General features: G+C 36.6%; 1 protein-coding gene across 10 annotated transcripts in view; it reads right to left on the minus strand.

Moving 5' to 3' along the window:
- Positions 1-19,274, minus strand: part of ATP8B4 (ATPase phospholipid transporting 8B4 (putative)) — a 346,626-nt gene that overhangs the window by 162,160 nt on the left and 165,192 nt on the right. For all 10 annotated transcript variants that reach the window (XM_069098021.1, XM_069098022.1, XM_069098023.1 and 7 more), the window contains one exon: positions 7,788-7,858. In XM_069098021.1, the coding sequence (XP_068954122.1) occupies positions 7,788-7,858 (71 nt within the window). The remainder of the gene's footprint in view (positions 1-7,787; positions 7,859-19,274) is intronic.

A 19,274-nucleotide genomic window follows, 5' to 3' on the forward strand; every position in this document is an offset into this window, starting at 1 on the left:
ACAGATATACATAGACAGCAGGCACAGGACAAATTGAATAGGAAGGAATGATACTTAGAAGGTGAAATTAAGAGGTGAGAAAGGAATATAATGAGAGGAGATGGGGAGAGACAGAATGGGGTAGACTATCTCATACAGAAGATGCAAGGGGAAATGGTTACAATGGAGGGGAAGAACAGGAAGGCAAAAGGGAATGGGTCAACCTTATTCTCATTGAATTTGGCTTAGGGAGGGAATGACATACACAATAAATATGGTATCTCACCCTACAGGAGAGTAGGGGGGAAGGGGATGAGAGGGGAGATGATGGAAGGCAGGGCAGGCTGGTGGGGAGGGAAGTTGGAAGCACCCACTTTTGAAAAGGGACAGGATCAAGGTAGAGAATAGAATAAGTGGGAGGTGGGATAGCAGGGAGGGAAATATAGTCAGTCATTCACAATATATCCACTATGGAAATGTTTTGCATAGCTACACATGTGCAACCTATATTGAATTGCTTATCTTCTCAGTAAGGGTGGGTGACAAAGGAGGAAGGGAATGAATTTGGAATTCGATGTTTTAAAATCAAATGTTTAAAATATATATAATATTATTAATATTATTTTACATGTAACTGGGAAATAAGGTATACAGGCACTGGGGCATAGAGATCCACCGTGTCCTACTGGAAAGTCGGAGGGGGCATGGGAAAAGATATGGGAGAGAGCAGATTGGAGGAGGGGATATCCAATGTGATCACTATTTTGGGGTGGTGGGTAGGGGAAAAACGGGGAGAAAATTTGTAACTCAAAATCTTGTGGAAATGAATGATGTAAACTATTAGTTAATAAAGCATTTGATAAAAAAAAAAAAAAGAACCAAGGAAAGTTCCAAAAAGTTTTGGTTTCCTGAAATCCACCCATTTTGCCTGTTTGTTAATTGGTGCTCTCATATGCCTTTTTGTCTCATGCCATTCCTTTAACTTGTTTCTTTATCCTGATTTTGCTTCCCATAAAATCTGTGATTGACCATGAATGTTTTGTACTTCATGTATATGTCAGGAAAAGGGAAATGGGGGATGCCAGTGATAAGATTGAATACACAAAAATTAACAAGGACAGAGGGCTAGACTTCAGTCCAGAATAATTAGGGAACCTTTTCGAATATGCAGGCTCTAAGCTGTTATGATTTTATTAACATATTTTGCAAATGTATAGACTTGTCAAAATAAAAAGGAAGCTAGATTTAAAAAAATAAAAAATAAACTAAAAAAAAAGCTTGGATCTTTGGGTTTATCATATACTAGATTACTATGGTCATTTACTATAATGTAATTTATATCTAATCTATTCCACAGATTCACCACTGTATTTTTTTAGCCAGTACCAGATTGTTTTGATAAATTACTTTATAATACAGTTTGAGATCTGGTTAGACTACCTTTTTTCACATTTTTTTATTGATTCCCTTGATATCCTTGAGCTTTTTTCTTCCAGATGAATTTTATTATTTTTTTCTAGCTCTATAAAGTAATTTTTTGATACAAAGTAATTTTTGATATAAATATATATAAATATATTTATATATAAATATATTTGATAAAAATTTTTTATATAAAGTAATTTTTTTATTGTTATGGCACTGAATAAACAGATGAATTTAAGTAGACTATCTTCTCAATCTTGATGACAAAAAATATCTATCATTTAGAGTATCACGTTTCTCTCAAGGAGTTTACAATCTAGATAGGGAAAAATATGTCTACTGAGTTTCATAACAATTAAAAAGATATCACAAGGAAGTATGGAACTAAATATGAAACTGTGGAATCATAGAGAAATGATCAACATATATTTCTTAAGTGCTTATATGTCAGGCACTGTGGTAAGAGCTGGAGAAAAAAAGAAAGGTAAAAAACAATTCCTTGCCCTTAAGAAGATAACTTCCTAATGAGGGAGATGACATGCAAAAAGGACTAAGTTCAAACAAGCTTTATACAGGATAAGTTGGAAATAATCAACGTAAGATTAGCTAGATAGATCATAAGATTTAGAGTTAGAGGGAACCTTAGATATCATCAAGCCCAAATCTCTCATTTTACAGAAGAAAAAACTGAATAGACAGGATAAGTTCCTTGCACAAGTTCATGCAGACAATAAAAGTAACTAAGTTGATAAGAAATGAGCAGGATGGTTTCAGAAAAACCTGGGAAGTCTTCTATGAACTGATGCAAAGTAAAGTAAATAGAACCAAGAGAGTACACAGTAACAGCAACATTGTAAAAATGATTAATTGTGAAAGACTTAACTTCTCTGATGAAGACAACGATCTAAGACAATGATTCAAGACAATTCCAAAAGACCCATGATAAAAAATATTATCTACCTTCAAAAAGAGAACTGATGAACTCTGAGTACAGACTGAAGCATACTTTTTCATGTCCTTTACTTTTCTTATTTCTGTGTGTGTGTGTGTGTGTGTGTGTGTGTGTGTGTGTGTGTGTGCTTTTGCAACATAGATAATATGGAAATATTCACTCTGGAGCTCATCAATTGGACAACAATAGGTCCCTGTCCAAGCACCACTAACAGGATATTTTTGGGGCCCCTTGGCTTAGAGTGAATGAAAATAGCAACTGTTTTTCTTTTGGCCAACAACCCTGAGGGTCTCCCCCTCCCAGTTTGATTTTTTTTAAGGAGCCATCCTTTGACTCACTTCTCTTTTTTTTTGCATTTTGGAGGGCAATTGGGGTTAAGTGACTTGCCCAAGGTCACATGGCTAGTTTTTGTGTTAAGTGTCTGAGACCAGAACCGAACTCAGGTCCTCCTGATTCCAGGGCTGGTACTTACTCTATTCACTGTGCCACCTAGCCTCCCCCTTTGACTCACTTCTTAAAGAGGCCTGTTCACTGACTAGGTATTACCTCACTCAAACTGAGAACGTGAAAAGACCTTAGACTAAAAGGGCCAGGGTCTCCCATTGTATCCCTGTCCATCTGCAGTCTTCCTGATAAATATCTGACCACTGGAACCAGATGGCTCTGTAGGAGAAAGTGAGGCTGGTGACCTTGCATAGCCCTCACTCACTCAAATCAAAGTCAACTACAAGTTATTCCATCATCTCCCTGATGTCATGGTGCTCTCCTAGAACAAAAGATAAACACAATATGGAAATAAGCTTTTCATGATTTCACACACATAATCAATATCATACTGCTTGCTTTGTCAAGGGGTAGGGGACAGCATGGAAGAAAGGAGAAAATTTGAAATTCAAAATGTTTTAAGATTTGTGTTAAAATTTTTAATGAAATTGGGAAATATTTAACAAAACCAACAAAAATAAATTTTTTAAGTAACTAATCTGGGATTTAAAACCAGATTCTCTGACTCCAATCCAATGTTTTTCCACTACCCCACACTTTCACCTTGGAGGTTATCTAGTCCAACCCTCTCCCCCATAAAAGATTATTGGATTGCAATCATATACTAGTGTAGAGAGTAAGTACCATTTGAGTGTAGCAACACTGAAAGAATAAATACATACTTCTGTCACACACACACACATACACACACACACCCATAAAGATAATTTCTCTGAAGGACAACAAGCACTTAGCTATATAAAGTTCTGGTATTTTAAAATGTCTCATCAAATTATAATCACATCTTTATAGGTTCATCTTATAATGTACAGAGATGGGCAGCTAGATAGCACAGTGGATAGAGTGCCAGACCTAGAGTCAGGAAGACTCATCTTCATGAGCGCAAATCTGGCCTTAGATACTTCCTAGCTTTGTGACCCTGGACAAGTCACTTAACCCTGTTTGCCTCAGTTCCCTCATCTATAAAGCAAAGTGGAGAAGGAAATGCCAAACTGCTCCAGTATCTCTGCCAAAAAAAACCCCAAATGGGGTCACAAAGAGCTGAACTGAAAAACACCTGAACAACAAGAATAGGTTCATAAGAGACACTGATTTCTCTGGATTGAAATATCCTGGGAAAGTCCATAAGAGAAGAGAATTGAACCCCACCTATGATGTGTTCCATTTATGTGACCTTGGGTTTAACCTTCTTGGACCTCAGTCTATTCATCTGTAAAATGATGGTTTGGATGTGATGAATTCTTGAATTCCCTTATAGCTTCAGATCTATAATGTTTTTAATTAACCCATAAAGAAGGGGTTCCTCAACGGGAGTCTCTGAACTTGTTTTCTTAAGATTTTGATAACTTTTGTTATTGTTCAGTCGTTTCAGTCAAGTCCAACACCTACTATGTGCCAGGAACTGTGCCAAGAACTTTACAAACATTATCTCATTTGATCCTCAAAACAATCCTGGGAGGTAGATGCTATTAATATCTTCATTTTACAGTTGAGGAAACTGAGGCAAGCAGAGGTTAAGTGACTTGCCCAGAGTCATATAGCTAGTAAGTATCTGAGGTCAAATTTGAACTCAGGTCTTCCTGCTTCCTGACCCAGCACTCTATATACTCTGCCATGGCCAGCTAGCAGGAGTTGAATTTCACTCATGTTCCCTTATAATACTAAACCAAACAGGGTATACAGTCATTCCTAATACTTCTAGACTTGATTTGTTTTGTTTTATTAAAGTCTAGTGTGGATTTATTAGGAAACTTATTGATAATGGGAACAGAAAGTTATGTACAAATAAGCTCAGATATCCCGGACTTCTGTTGGACTTCAACAACAGCTAGAAGCTAAAAGATATTAAATATTTTTCTACCTATCTGAATAATTCCCAGCATGCTGTCCCCCATCAGGATTGGTTACCATAGGAAGGGAGAAAAGGCCCAATGTCATACATTTGATCAGGACACTAGTTCTTTAGTCAGGGTACTTCCAGGATACTTCAAGTGACTTAACCAAATGAGACGCACACAAAATACTTCATAAAAACAATCAGGAAGAAAGGAGCGATATGGATTTCAGGTGGGGACCATAATCTCAACTACCATGAGCATAATCTCAATATTTTAGAAAGTTATTAGCTATGTACTCTTAATTACCATTTTTAGAAATCTCACTTGAGTCCTTCCCATACTAATAGCTAAGACTCCATTCAAAACAGTGAAGGAATATGTCAAGACATCATTCTACCTGTTCAAAAACCAAGTTGTCACATAAGGTCTATCTAGGCCAACAGGGCAAAGATGCAACAATACTCCATAAATGACATCAAGCCCATATCTCACTTTATAAACCATAATAAATTCTGAATGGATCAATGACCTGAATATTTTTAAAGCCATAAAGAATTACAAGGTAGGGAAGGGAAGATAATTAATATTTGTATAGAGTCAGTATGTGCCACAGAGGGGCAGTAAGGTGGCACAATGGATAGAGTACCAAGCTTAGATTCAGGAAGACTTATCTTCCTGAGTTCCAATCTGACCTCAGACACTAACTAGCTCTGTGACTGTGGACAAGTCACGTCACTTTTCCTCAGTTTTCTTATCTGCCAAATGAGCTGGAGAAAGGAATAGCAAACCTCTCTAGTATCTCTGCCAAGAAAATCCAAAGTGGGGTCACAAAGAGTCAAACACAACAGAAACCACTAGAAAACAACAATATATGCCCATGAACTATCCTAAGCACTTTTTTATAAACATATCACTTGATCCTCACAACAATCTTGTGAGGTAGGTATAAAATCACAAAATGGAAGACAAAAATGTTTAGTTATTCAAGAAACTGATGAAAATTCTGAGACAAAACGATTAATTTAATAAGATTAACAGAGATTTTTATCTGCAAAAAAGCAATGTTTACAAGATAAAAAAGAAAGAAAAATGAGGGTGGGGAGCCTTTGTGACAAGCCTTTCAAATAAAAGTCTGACCTTCAGAATCTATAAGGAATTGACATATTTATAAAACTGGGATTGAATACCCCACAGATAAAATCATTTGCTTGTGGGGTAATAGATCCCAGTAGATCTTTCATTACAAAGAATCTAATAGTCAATGCTCAAAAGAAGAAATAATAATTATCTATAAAACATGAAAAGTTCAAATTCTCTAATAAGATGATAATCTCCAATAATCCTCCTTAAACTAATTTAAGTTCACAGAAATAAATAAAAATTAAAATAATTGGTAGTAGGACTGGAGAAAACAAGCATACTATTATATTACTGATGATAGAGCTAGTAAAATCTTTTTAAAAGGAATACTGATTCTATAAGAGATGCAAAATTGTTCATACCCCTTGACCCAGTGGTCCTGCCATTGAACTGATACCTAATAATGTGGTTGACATTAGACTCAGATCTTTTTATAGAAAAATATTCCTAGAAACATTATTCTTAACAGCAAAAAAAATTGGAAACAGCCCATGGGTCCCATAATTTGTGAATGAATGAACATTACACAAGTGTAATGGCATATTTCACCATAAGAAAAAATAAATATGATGAATACAAATATGGTAAGATCTATATATGAAGTGATGCAGAGTGAAGAAAGAACCAAAAATATATATATACACTAAGTACAACTATATCAATAACAATGACAGTATATGGGAAAATAATGCAGAAAAGGGTGAAAATAAAGTTCAGAAGGGGACATGGGAGCAAATAGGATGATTTTATCATTACCTTAGTAAAGCTAATTTACATCTTTCAAATAATAACAAAAATGACAATAATAGCTAGTTTTTATTTATCGTTTTAAAGTTTACAAGATGCTTTATAAATGTTACCTCTTTTGATTCAATAATCCTGGGAAATAGGTGCTATTATTATCTCCATTTTTACAGATGAAGAAATTGAGGCAGACATTAAGTGACCTTGCTCAAGGTCACACAACTAGGAAGTGTCTGAGACACAAGCAGTGTAAATACAGGAAGTTTGTGATTTAACGTATAATCAATTTTGTTTGTGTAGATTTAAATATTTGTGTTTACCAAGAGTTATTACCTTTAAAACAATCATGTTTTTAAAATTCCTTAGCATTGAATGGATTTGGATCTACTGTAGGACAAATTACACTCTCTGAAACAGAATAGCTGTATACAATTAAAGCTTGATATAATACATTACAATCCATAAAGCTGCTTCCCAAATTCAGTATTACATTGCAGCTGTCTATATAGAGCGATAGATAGATGCATACCATTTGTGCAGCAACTAAGTTAAATAATAATTTTATAGCAATTAACTATATGTGAATAATATCACTGAAAAAAGAACTGTCTTCTTTAGGTCACTATTGTGATTTATAAAATTTATAAAAATAATAATCCTCTTATTTCACCTGATATTTTAACTTTAAAATGGAGGCAGGGACTATTGTTAGGCTACAATTATCATGAAATCTGGATCTTAATCCTCATAATTTTTAGTGACTTTAATCTGTGAAGTTCTCTATAAATAACAATGACACCCAAAGTTTTGCAGAAATAAGTGACAGAATGGAAATTAATTCAAACACTTCTCTATCCCCTCCAGAATTCCTCTCACCCCTGAAAAGTTGCTTTTGGAATGAGGGAAGATAATTTAGTAATTACTGTACAGAATCTTAGATTAAGAAAGTCAATGTAAGCATGCCAAAAAGTTCCTAACAGAAACAGAAGTAGAGAAAATGCAAAACAATTTGCAAAATATCTTCAAAGATGGCATTGACATTGAAGATTACCTTTCAAATTTGTTTTAGAATTTGCAGATTTAACATTTATCAGGAAAAAAATGTTGTATAAAGGGAATACGGTCTAAGATAAGATGTGTTTGCATAGTCATTACACTTTAACAAATTTTATGACAAATCTGTTCTCATTTTAATATCGACTTACCCATCAAGTTCAGCAGTTTCAATATAGCAGAGACCATGTGGTTCACTGCTTGACAGGAGGAGCAAATCAGCCTGTAAAAGTGAAAAAAGAATTTTGAGAAGAGAACTCTGTAGGAGTCATCTATGTTTTCCTTAGTCATCTACCAAAAACTCCCATTAAGATTTACAAGGTACTTCCTTCGTAACAACTTGGTTAGGTAGGAAAATAGGAGGGAGGGGTAGAGGGTGGAAGAGGAAAGGAGAGAGAGTCTTTCCTTGACCCTGTACTGTTTAACATTTTTATCCATTGAGGTACAAATGGTAAATTCATTAGATTTTCAGACAACCCAAAGCTGGGAGGAATAACTAATATTTAGGATGGCTAAACCACAACCCTAAAAGGTTTCAAACATGCTAAAAATGCTGGGCCCAGTCTAATAAGATGAAGTGATAAGGATAAATATCTTACCTGTAGGTTCAAAAAAAAATCAAGCAATCAGTCAACAAGCATTTATTAAATGCCTACCAGTATACTGGGCTTGATTCAAAGGATACAAAGAAAAAAGTCTTAGTATAAATAACCACTTATTCTTAATAAATGCTTATTGACTGAATGATTGTGTTCAGCACTAGGGTACAAAGAAAGATTAAAGGACCCCACATTCTAATGGAGAAGACAATATGAAAACAACAGTGTAAAAATAAGAAATCTACAGGATAAATTAGAGATAACTAATGGAGGGATGGCACTAGCAATAAGGGGAAATGGGAAAAGTTTCTTGTGGAAGATGGGTGGAAGAAGGAAGCCAGAGAAGCCAGGAGGCAGAGATGAGGAAGGAGACAATTACAAGCATGAGAAACAGTAAGTGAAACACCCAGAGTAGAGAGATGGAATGTCCTGTGCTAGTAACATCAAGGGGCCAACTTCACTGGGTGGGCTTTGAATGCCAGAGGATTTTATATTTGATCCTGGTGGTGATAAGAAGCCAGTGAAGTTTACTGAATAGGGGAAGTGACATGGTCACATCAGTATTTTAGGAATATTACTTTGACAGCTGAGTACAAGAGAAACTAGAATCGGGAGCCCAACCAGTAGGTTATTGTGAGTGAATCGATCAGGGCCTGCACCAGAATGGTAGCAGGCAGGGTCAGAAGGAATAAAGGCATGCCCCTATTCCTAAGGAACTTACTAACACACTAAAATAATTTTATAAGTATAAGATGTATGGATAGATAGCAGTTCATCTGAAAAAGACTAGGGAATTTTAGTGGACTGTATGCTCAATATGAGTCAATAGTCACAGTGCCTGAAACATAGTAGACCCTTAATGAATGTTTATTGACTAACAACCAAAAAAATTATTAAGATCTTAAGCTGGATTAAGAGAAGCATAATGTTCTAGGACTAGAGAAGTGATGGAACTCCTGTCCTACTCCCTGATAAGGCTATTTCTGAAATATTGTACTTTAGAAAATCTGGTTACCACATTTTGGGAAGGACATTAATAAGCTTCAGAGTATCCAGAGTATAAACATCATTCTTGTGATATCACTGGTCCTCTTTCAAAACGAAGAACAAACAATCCAGAGGAGGTTAAAGAAGAGGACAGTAATTAAGATAATGTCATATGAGGATCATTTGAAGGAAATATGGATGGTTAATCTGGAGAAGAAAATAATAGCTATTTTCAAGTTGTTAAAGGATTGTTAAGTAAAAACAGGATTAAATTTATTTTGCTCAAAGGACATAATTAGGAGTAATAAAGAAAGGTAGACTTCAACTGCACATAAGGAAACATTTTCTAATGATTAGAGCAATCCAAAAGTTAAATGGCTTACTTTAGGAAGGAGTGGTACAGATCTTTAAGCAAAGGACAGATGACCACTTGTTAAGGACACTGTAGATGGTTTTGATTTCCCCCATTTTATGGATGAGTAAACTGAACCTCAGAAAGGTTAAGTGATTTTCCTAAGGTTACAGAAACAATAAGTGTTGAAGCTAGGATTTTAAACAAAGACTCCTGATTCTTCCCACTCCAAATGAGGGCTAGCTTTAGGTAAAAAGTAAAGTAAGCCAAGTTTATCACACATTCATAAACTTAGAACTGGAAAGTTCCTAGAGGTCATAAAACCTAAGGTTCCAATCACTTAATTTTACAGATAAGAAAATTGAGGCATAAAGAGATCAAGTAGCATGCCCAAGGTCATGTAGGTAGCAAGTGAGGAAACCATGATTTGAACTCAGGTCCTCTCACTGCAAATTCATTGTTTTTTCTACTGAATCACATAATATCTCATTCATAATCAAGGCTATCTTCAAGTAAAGCATAAAATACACCAAGTTCGTCTATTGTTCTCTCTGTCTGCTCCCACCTCCAACCCTAGTAAAAACCTTCTCTTCCTTCTCAACTCTTATTTTAGTAATAGGTTAAAAAAAATTGCCAAGATCCACTCACCTTCTGGGGGAAAATAAATCAGGGATTGGGTGTGGGGACACATGTACACATGCACACACACAAAAAAACCTTTTTTAATTTAGTTTTTAAAGTGCTTTCAAAAACTGGGAACAAGAAACAGCCCTCATTCAACAAATAAATCATATATGTATATTGTCATAATTGCAATCACAAAATTTAAGAGTTGGGAAAGATCTCAACAGCCATCTAGTCCAACCCATGTACAAAATGTGTTCTCATCATAAAATACCCTACTAGTAGTGTATAACTGCTGCTTGAAGACCTCAAAAGAGGGGACTCCCACCATTTCTCTAGGCAGGGATTGTATTTCTTTTTGCTTATGTTTGTATTCTCAGACTTAACATAGTACCTAGAACATGATAAGTAATTAATAAATATGTATTGACTAAGTGACTGCATTCTCAAAGTCAAAATAAGCTGGGTTCAAGTCCTGCCTTTAAGTCATATTGACTGTGTGATACTGAGAAAGTCACTGAACTCCTCAGTCCCCCCTGCCCCTGAAACTCTATAAGTTACAGAACAGTGGCTAATGTGCTTTGGTACAAGGAGTTTCCCAAACTGGGAGAGCCCTAGACAGAAGAAATCACAAATCTAGTCCCTCCTGCCTATTTAGATATAGCACATATATAACACTTATATGTCAATTTCATTATACACACTAGCACAAAGAGCTATGTTTCAATTCCATATTATGGAGATTTAAAGAGTTTGGGACCTAAAGAAACAGAAATTCAAAGCTAGGGGCAAGGAGTAGGGTAGGAGAGAAAGAAGAAGGAAGGGCTGTGCAACATAAGGAGAGAACATGGGGAAAAGAAGTAGAAGAGGGAGAGCTAGGGAGATGGGGAAAAGCTGGGGCGGTTAGGGGCAGAGAGATAAAAGTATGCTCAAGGTGGGAGGTGGATGTGCCTTTCAGAGATAACCTACTGGCATCCTACCATGATTTTCATTTCCTCTCAGAGCATGAGGATAAGTAATCACTTGGAATTTTGGACCTTTTGAAAAGGTTTTTGGAATAAACTCCTTAAGATCAGGGACGGTTTTTGCCTTGTGTATCCAGGGATTAGCATAGTGTATGGGACACAGTCAGTACTTAACAAATACCTTTTTATTTAATGCCTAGTAATTTGACAATTGACTATCAGGTAATTTAAAACAGTCCTTTGATTCAATGAAATAATTTGTCTGCTTTTATTTCAAACTCTAAAGTATATTGTGAAGTCAAGTCTTATCTACCTATAAAAATCTGATTTACTGCCATAGCCAAACATATTACTGAGATGCCAACATACTAAGTGATGAATCTTTCAATATTATTAATAATAATAAAAGCATTTATCATATCAATAATAACATTTCCATAGCGCTTCAAGGTCTGCAAGACAATTTACATACATTATGTCATTTGATTCTCACAACAATCTTATGTGTTAGATGCCATTGTTACTGTATAGTTAAGGAAACTGAAGTTAAAAGGAGGTAAGTGACTTGCCCAGGGTCACATAGCTAATGAATGTCTGAGGCTGAATTTGAATTCAGGTCTCACTGACTCCAAGTCTAGCGATCTATCTAATATACTACCAAGCTGCTCTACCATATTTGGTTAGTCCTCAGAGGAAAAACTAAATTGAGCAAAAATGCCTGTTGTGCTATGCTATAACATACAGCTGCATGACTGGTCTGTTGAATTAATCTGGGACAGGCGTAGCAGATGCACAATGAGTTGAGTCAACTAATGGAACAAGTAGTTGAGAGAAGGTAGAATTACATTTGGGAAATCTCACAGTTTCCAATGACCCCAAGCTGCAACTCCAACACAAATGTCCAACTTTTTTAACCCAAATGTTCTTCCAGACATGCCACATGGTTGCAAATCTTTACATAATACAATCTCCTTAGAATCAGAGTTCTGAGTGACCCAAAGTGCAATGGACTGAGCCCAGTGGCCACAAATACACTATAACACATTTCCAAAGAAATCTGCAAGGAGCACCGTCTGGGATGTAACTAAGGAAATGCATGGTGCAGTCATTCCACAACAATGGGAGGTGACAAATGGACAGTTTAGACTGTGTATTGGTACCCATGAAAACCATGGGGAACCAGACATGATCCCAGTGCTTCCACAAGGGTCCATGTAGGCAGTCCACGTCTATCACCAGAGGCACTGAGGGAGAACTGAGACAGGTAGCATCTCGGGCTTGGAGCGCCCCCTGTCCACCCATGCGGAGATTTCATCCTGTGCTCCAAGTCATGCCCATTAGAGCTAGTAAGTCCTTGTAAGAGAAATAAAGTGTTTCATGAAAGAATCACTTGTAACAGAAACTTATTCCAGAAGCCCAAAAATGATTGCCAATTTCCCAGCTGTCCCTAAACTTTTTCTGATGCTTAAAAAAAAAGCAAAAAATTTTAATGCTGTTATTTCATCCTTTGGAGCTATTAATTAATTATGCAATGCCTAAAGGCTATATTTGGAACAAATATTCATTTCCTTCTTCTGAACATTTTTTCCCTTTCAAAATAAAATTTGGTCATTTTGTCTGTCTAGTTGTATACTAGTTAGGTTGACCTTGACGGCCAAAAAATCCCAATGAAACATCACTTCAGGAATAAATAGGTAAGGCATATGTTATACTTATCAGACCTCCCAAGTCCCTTCAGACTCTAATTCTACAATCCTATGAGCCTATGAATCTTTGGAGACTCTATGTGAATTACATAACCACAGTTGCCCATCAAGTTACAAGGCCTTCGCTGGGCTACAGTGATATCCCCTCCTATGTCATCTTTACCTTTCACCCTCACCCTGTCTTCTGGCCCTGGATCATGCCAGAACTCATCTGAGATGACCAGATACTAGGGCTTGCCACCACCCAGGGTGATCTGCTCCCTTTCTTTCCTTCTTCAGCTCCTCCCCAAATAGGGCCTGCCAGCTTGATTACCCACATGGCTTGGGATGAAGGACCACCTTACCATCCACCATGTAACTGCCTGTCATCTACACAACTACGTACCCTAAAGACCCCTATCAGTGTTATCTGATCCACTGACATAGGGGATGGGGGAGGGAAACAAGTATTTACCTACTATGAGCCAGGCACTGTATTTACAAGCTTTACAAATTATTATCTCAATTGATACATAGTCTGACAACCTCACAGCCACACTTAGAGACTTTATCAGCCCGACAGCTGAATGTTTTTTATGTTTTCTCCTTCGTTAGAATGTGAGCTCTTTGAAAGCAATAACTGCCTCATTTTTCTATTGGTCTCCCCAGTTCTTAGCACAGTGACTGACATATAGCTAGCACTTAATAACTGCTCTTTCATTCATTTACAGAAAAACTACCTTTTTAAATGAAATCAAGTCAGATCTAGATACACCCTTTTAGTAAAAAATTCCCCCTTTTTTGCATATCTTGAGGAAAATAACCATGATGTTTAAAAACAGAAATGTGGTCTAATTTAGAGTATTTTTAATTTGATTAGTAAAACACACACAAACACACATATATATGCATGAATACATGTGTGTGTATGTATATATGCATATTATACATACACACACATATATATGAGTGCCATAGTTTAATGCCTCCCATACCTGTTCTTTTAACAAGTCTGCAATTTCCCTTCCCTCACACTCCTATCATTACATGTACATCTCTCCCTCCTTTGCCCCTGTAATGAAATCGGGTTAATTGTGACTAATAAGTGGCAGTGTGGTACAATGGAAAGAGCACTGTCTCATGTTCAAATGCTATCTCTGGAATTTACTGTCTATGTGACCTTATTTATTAACATCCCTAAGCTTTGATATCCTCACCTAAAAAAATGAAGAGTTTGAACTAGATGGTGCAATGTACCTTCCAGGTCTAGATCTATGATCCTAGAAACTCAATGATGCTTCTGACCTTCCATTTGAAGTAACTGGAAGAAAGAAGATTGTTGTTTGCCCTTCATTTTGAAGATGACCAATGACTTCTTTGGTCATGTCTTGACTTGCACATGAATTGGATTTAAGTGAGGCAGAACTGCACAAAGTCATCTGCCTCATTCTCTTTCAGAGTCATAGAAGTCCATTGGCAAGACAAAAGTCAAGATGACTGACTGGCCTGGAATGCAGTTGATGAAGTTGGCATCTTTGATGTTTGACCAAGCTCTAAGCTCTCTACAATACAATTCAATACAGCTGATACAGTATCAGCTGCCTTCATGGCTGTTAGAACATTGTTCTCATCTGCCCATTCCACTAGAGGAAGTCTTCGCTTCCTTGGGGTAGATATCAACAGGTTTGAGGCCTCTTGGTTACCCTCAACCTGGTTTAGTACATCTACTGAGAGGGTTTTACCAATCTGTGGCCACTGCTCATGCTAGTTTCTTGGAGACACAGGTAAGAGTTGGGTGGCAGGTAGATACCAAAATTGGATGAGCAACCCAGAAAGGGTTCAGTAAGCCCTCACAGCAAACTAACACAGGGAGTGTCAGTACTCCCTGAACATTCCACATACCCCAGGAAAGGGGATAAGAAACACCTGCCTGAGGGAATGGTAGGAAGAGAAAGACCTACCATGATAAGGGGATCCTAGTTGGTTGTTATAAGACCTCCCTTCCTGTCACAGGAGCATTGAAAATCAGCACTTCAGTGGTGAGACTGTTAAATGAGAAACACAACTAATACACAATAAAGATTGCTAATGTGTTTAAAGTATTTTAACTGATGGAAAGTCACTGAGGCTCTGTTGCTGCCACCACCTGGATATCTGGCAAATTTGAGATTATGGGTAATTATAGTCATTTTCATTATATGCACCCCTCACTTCCCCTCCAACCTATGCCCCCATCACTCTCAAACTTCCATCCCTGCATTTCTGTTATTTCCCCCTTCTTTATTCCCTCCCCCAATAAACATTCAGATTCCCTCTATGAATTTCTCTTAAAATAGGATTTCATTTCAGACAAGGGCAGTACTACCCTATCTTACACCATCAGTTAATTCACAACAATCAAAAAGGGAATAGCTTTTTCCTCAGGTGCTCTGGAAGGCCCAGAGCCTTCTTCACACAAAGAAGAGAGAAGGGATTATTTACAATGAATGAGGTAAAATAACAAGGAACTTTGACTTGAAGCTCATAAAAGTTAAATTCTAAGTTTCCTAATAGCAAGAGCAATTAGATAGCAGAATGCTTCCTCCAGGGAGGTGGATTCATTAAAGGTGTTTAAGAAATGTTAGCTAACTCTTGAGGGATTTGGGGAGAACAAAAGCACACCCTTGCCTGGGAGTAGGGTTTAGATTCAGTGGATAAGGTCTTTCCAGGACTCTTTCCTCAGAAGTGAGATTTTTAATTCCTGTCCAAGAAAAATGCCTTTCTTTGAAAACAAAACTCTCACAGGTAATAAATTAATTTGTAATGGGAATACTTTAAAAAAATTTTTTTTAAAGCTGAAAGATAGTTCTTTCAGTTTTAAAAGATATTAACCTTGAGGCAGCTAGGTGGCCCTGTGAATAGAGCACTGGCCCTGGAGTCAGGAGGACCTGAGTTCAAATTGGGCCTCAGACACTTAACACAAAAACTAGTCGTGTGACCTTAGGCAAGTCACTTGACTCCAGTTGCCCTCCGCAAAAAAAAAAAAAGATATTAACATTAAGTTGTATATAAAGTTTATTTATAAGGCATAATAAGACCAACTGTGTACAGAAAATTAGTTACTTACTTCATCCAATCTGCCATGATATGTAGCATTTCTGAAGTGCGTTTCTAAAATAACAACTTACTAAGTTCTTCCAGTACAGAGCAACCTCACTCTGCATTCATTTTCTCTAAGCAATTGTAGGACTTAACCTGAACCTTGGTTCAAGTCTTGTGTCTGACACTAGACATGTCTACATGAGCAAGTCATTTAACTTCTCTGACACTATCACCATCAATAAAATGGGAATAATAATACCTGTACTACTTAGCTATTATGAGGTTCAAATGAGATACAAACAGTACTTTATAAATTCTGAAGCATTGCATAAGTATCAATAGTTATAATTATGACAGTTACTATCAATTTAAACTTATATTTAGGTTGTTCTTATAGGGTTTTTTTCCTGGAGTTAAAAAAGTCTTTTAAGGGGAGGTCAGGTAGCACAGTGAGTAAGATCACCAGCCCCAGAGTCGGGATGACCCAGGATCGAATCCGGGCTCAGATACTCAGCACCACACCCAGAAATAACTAGCTGTGTAACCTTGAGCAAGTTACTTAACCCCAATTGCTTAATTGAAAAAAAAAAGTCTTTTAAAATACTGTTGAGTTTAGCATTATATCCACACAAATGCCTTAAAATGTCTTGAAAGTAAAAATAAAAAGAGGTGGAATTAATTATATACTGGTCTGGTGTTTTGGAAGAGACCTCTAATTTTATCAATGATAGTCAATGCTAATTGCTTAGATCTTTGTCAATGTAAGGTTGTAAATCTTTTAATGTTAAATATTTCTTTGCTGCAAAGAAAATAATAGCTGTCCTATACATGATTTGTATTGTATATTGAGTACCTTTCTACTCCCCAATTTGGAAAGCCCTAGATATGAACTAAATCTAAACTTTAGGTTATTTTCCCCCCAGAAAGTATGAGAAAAAAAGAGCCTTAGCCCCTCCATTTAGAGATCAGGCCCCCCTAGTACGGAACTCTAGGGGTTCAGTCATTTGTATGTCCACAGCTCCTTTAGTAAGAAAGGAAGAGGGCAAGTATTTTGCACCCCTCTTAGACCTATTAGCAGTTCAGTGTGTTGTCACATTTAAATTCAGATTCAACCAACTTGAAAAGGCAGAATGGTACATTTGGCCAGAGGATCAGAGTTCAAATCCTACCTCTTTTACAACTTGGGCAAGTCTCAGCTTCAGTTTCTCCATCTTCAAAATGAGGACTGGGAAGTGGGGTTGGAATAGATGACTTCTAAGGGTCCTCTGTGTTCTAAATCTATAATCTTATGAGATTCATCTATTTTCTCCTTTAAGAAATATTTTCTGAAAACCTTAAATGGCCTAGATACTATGGCAGAAAGAAAGATAAATAAACAGTCTAACAATTTTCCTCCCTTGCAAAAGTTCCCTAGCTGCTTACTGACCAAACAGCAAGAGAGTTTATTGATCATGTAAGACATCCTGGTTGTCATCACCCAAATGAACTGCCCTAAATTTGGATGGTGGCAGTCTGAGCATTCAAATTTTGTCTCCCTGATTTATCAATCAAGTTACCAGCACCCAGATTTAGAAACTCATCTAATTTTGGACACCCAATATCAGGCTGCCAAAAACAGGACTGCCCAAAGATCCTACTACATTAGCCACCCATGTAATTCCTCCAATGATGTTACTCCAAAAGTCAACTTAAAGGAGAAACTCATGCAAAGGGATAATAAGTTGCTATCTAAATATAAGCTGACAGATATTACTCAGCAAGCCAATGTCAGCACTCAAGGGAGTGGGACCACAGACTTCACTGGTGCTGTCAAACCCAAATAGAAATGGATCTCTGGGGTGGCCAGGTGGCTCAGTGAGTAACAGCACTGGCCCCAGTGTCGGGATGACCTGGGGATCGAATCCGGGCTCAGATACTTAGCACTACACCCAGAAATAACTGGCCGTGTAACCGTGAGCAATTTACTTAACCCCAATTGCTTTAAAAAAAAAAAGAAAAGAAAGAAATGGATCTGTGAAGGCCCTACATTGACCTAGAAAACCACAAACTAACATTCTTTAAGTTGAATTTTATTTTATTTTATTAAACATTTCCCAAATACACTTTGATCTGGTTGGGGCTATAGTAGGCAGTTTTGTGGGCGGTAATTCTGACACCTCTGGAATATGTCACTGTTTTCACTGAATACAGAGGCCTATTCAGAAATCATGTTTATTCCTTAAAAGAGTTTTGGTCAGTGCTGGATTGGAAGTTGGAAAGGTTTCAAATATACTCCTAGCAAAATTCATAGAGGTTCATCACCAGTAGGCTGACCACTTAGTGATAAATTCTTTGGCAATGACAACCCATGAAACAAATACAAAAAGGCACTAAATCCTATTTGGTCCCTTTCTACTTCTGCAATGATAACAAACAATGGGAAGGGGGTAAGAAGAAATGTGTTAAGAATCACACAGTTTTCAAGCCATCTATAAATATTTTCTTAGTTGTTGATATTATAAATGTGAGATCCTAATCCAATGACCAAAGAGTGGCCTTACTATTAGAGGAATTGAATTATATCAATCTTGACATTCTCCCTATAAGTGAAACCAGAAGAAAAAGAAATCAGAGCTAAGTGGAAGAAGGGGTTGCAGGCTCTCCTCAGAGAGGCAAATAAGAGTTAGCAAAAGACAGTTTTATTGTGCATCCTAAGGCAACAAGAAAAAACATTTCATGGGATATTCAGTCACTTAATAATGATGTGTTTATGGTAGTATTTTTTGAAAATATTATTAAAATAATTGTAGCTTATTATGTACCAATATCTGTTGTGTCAGAGGATAGAGAAAAAGTGAACATTAGTAACTATGAACATATTTACCTACTTTTCCACCTAAATATAAAATATTTATCAAAATAAACTACATGTTCATTAATGCATCCCTAATATGGGTATCAAAAGAGAAGAGACAAGCTTTTGCAAAAAGGCATTCCATAACAGACCATCATAGTACAACTGAGTAAAAGATACAGAGATCCAATGTCCTATTTTTTTAATTTACAAAAAATTATTTTTCTCTCTACCCATCCCCTATATCCCCAATTCAAAAACAAAACAAAAAGCAAAAACCCTTATTAACAAATATCCAGAGTCAAGTAAAACTAATTCCCACATTGGCCATGTCCAAAAATTTATATTTCTCAATCTGCACCCTGAGTCCATCTCTTCTCCTTCAGGAGATGAATAACATAATTCTCTGGAATTATAGCTGGTCACTGAGTTGATAAGATTTCTTAAGTCTTTCAAAATATTTTGTCCTTTAAAAAAAATATTGTTATATAAATTTTTCTACTGGTTCTGCTC

Source organism: Petaurus breviceps, unplaced genomic scaffold (genome assembly GCF_028583685.1).
Source record: "Petaurus breviceps papuanus isolate PSGF00001 unplaced genomic scaffold, PetGlider_PUasm1.0 37, whole genome shotgun sequence".
NCBI lineage: Eukaryota > Metazoa > Chordata > Mammalia > Diprotodontia > Petauridae > Petaurus > Petaurus breviceps.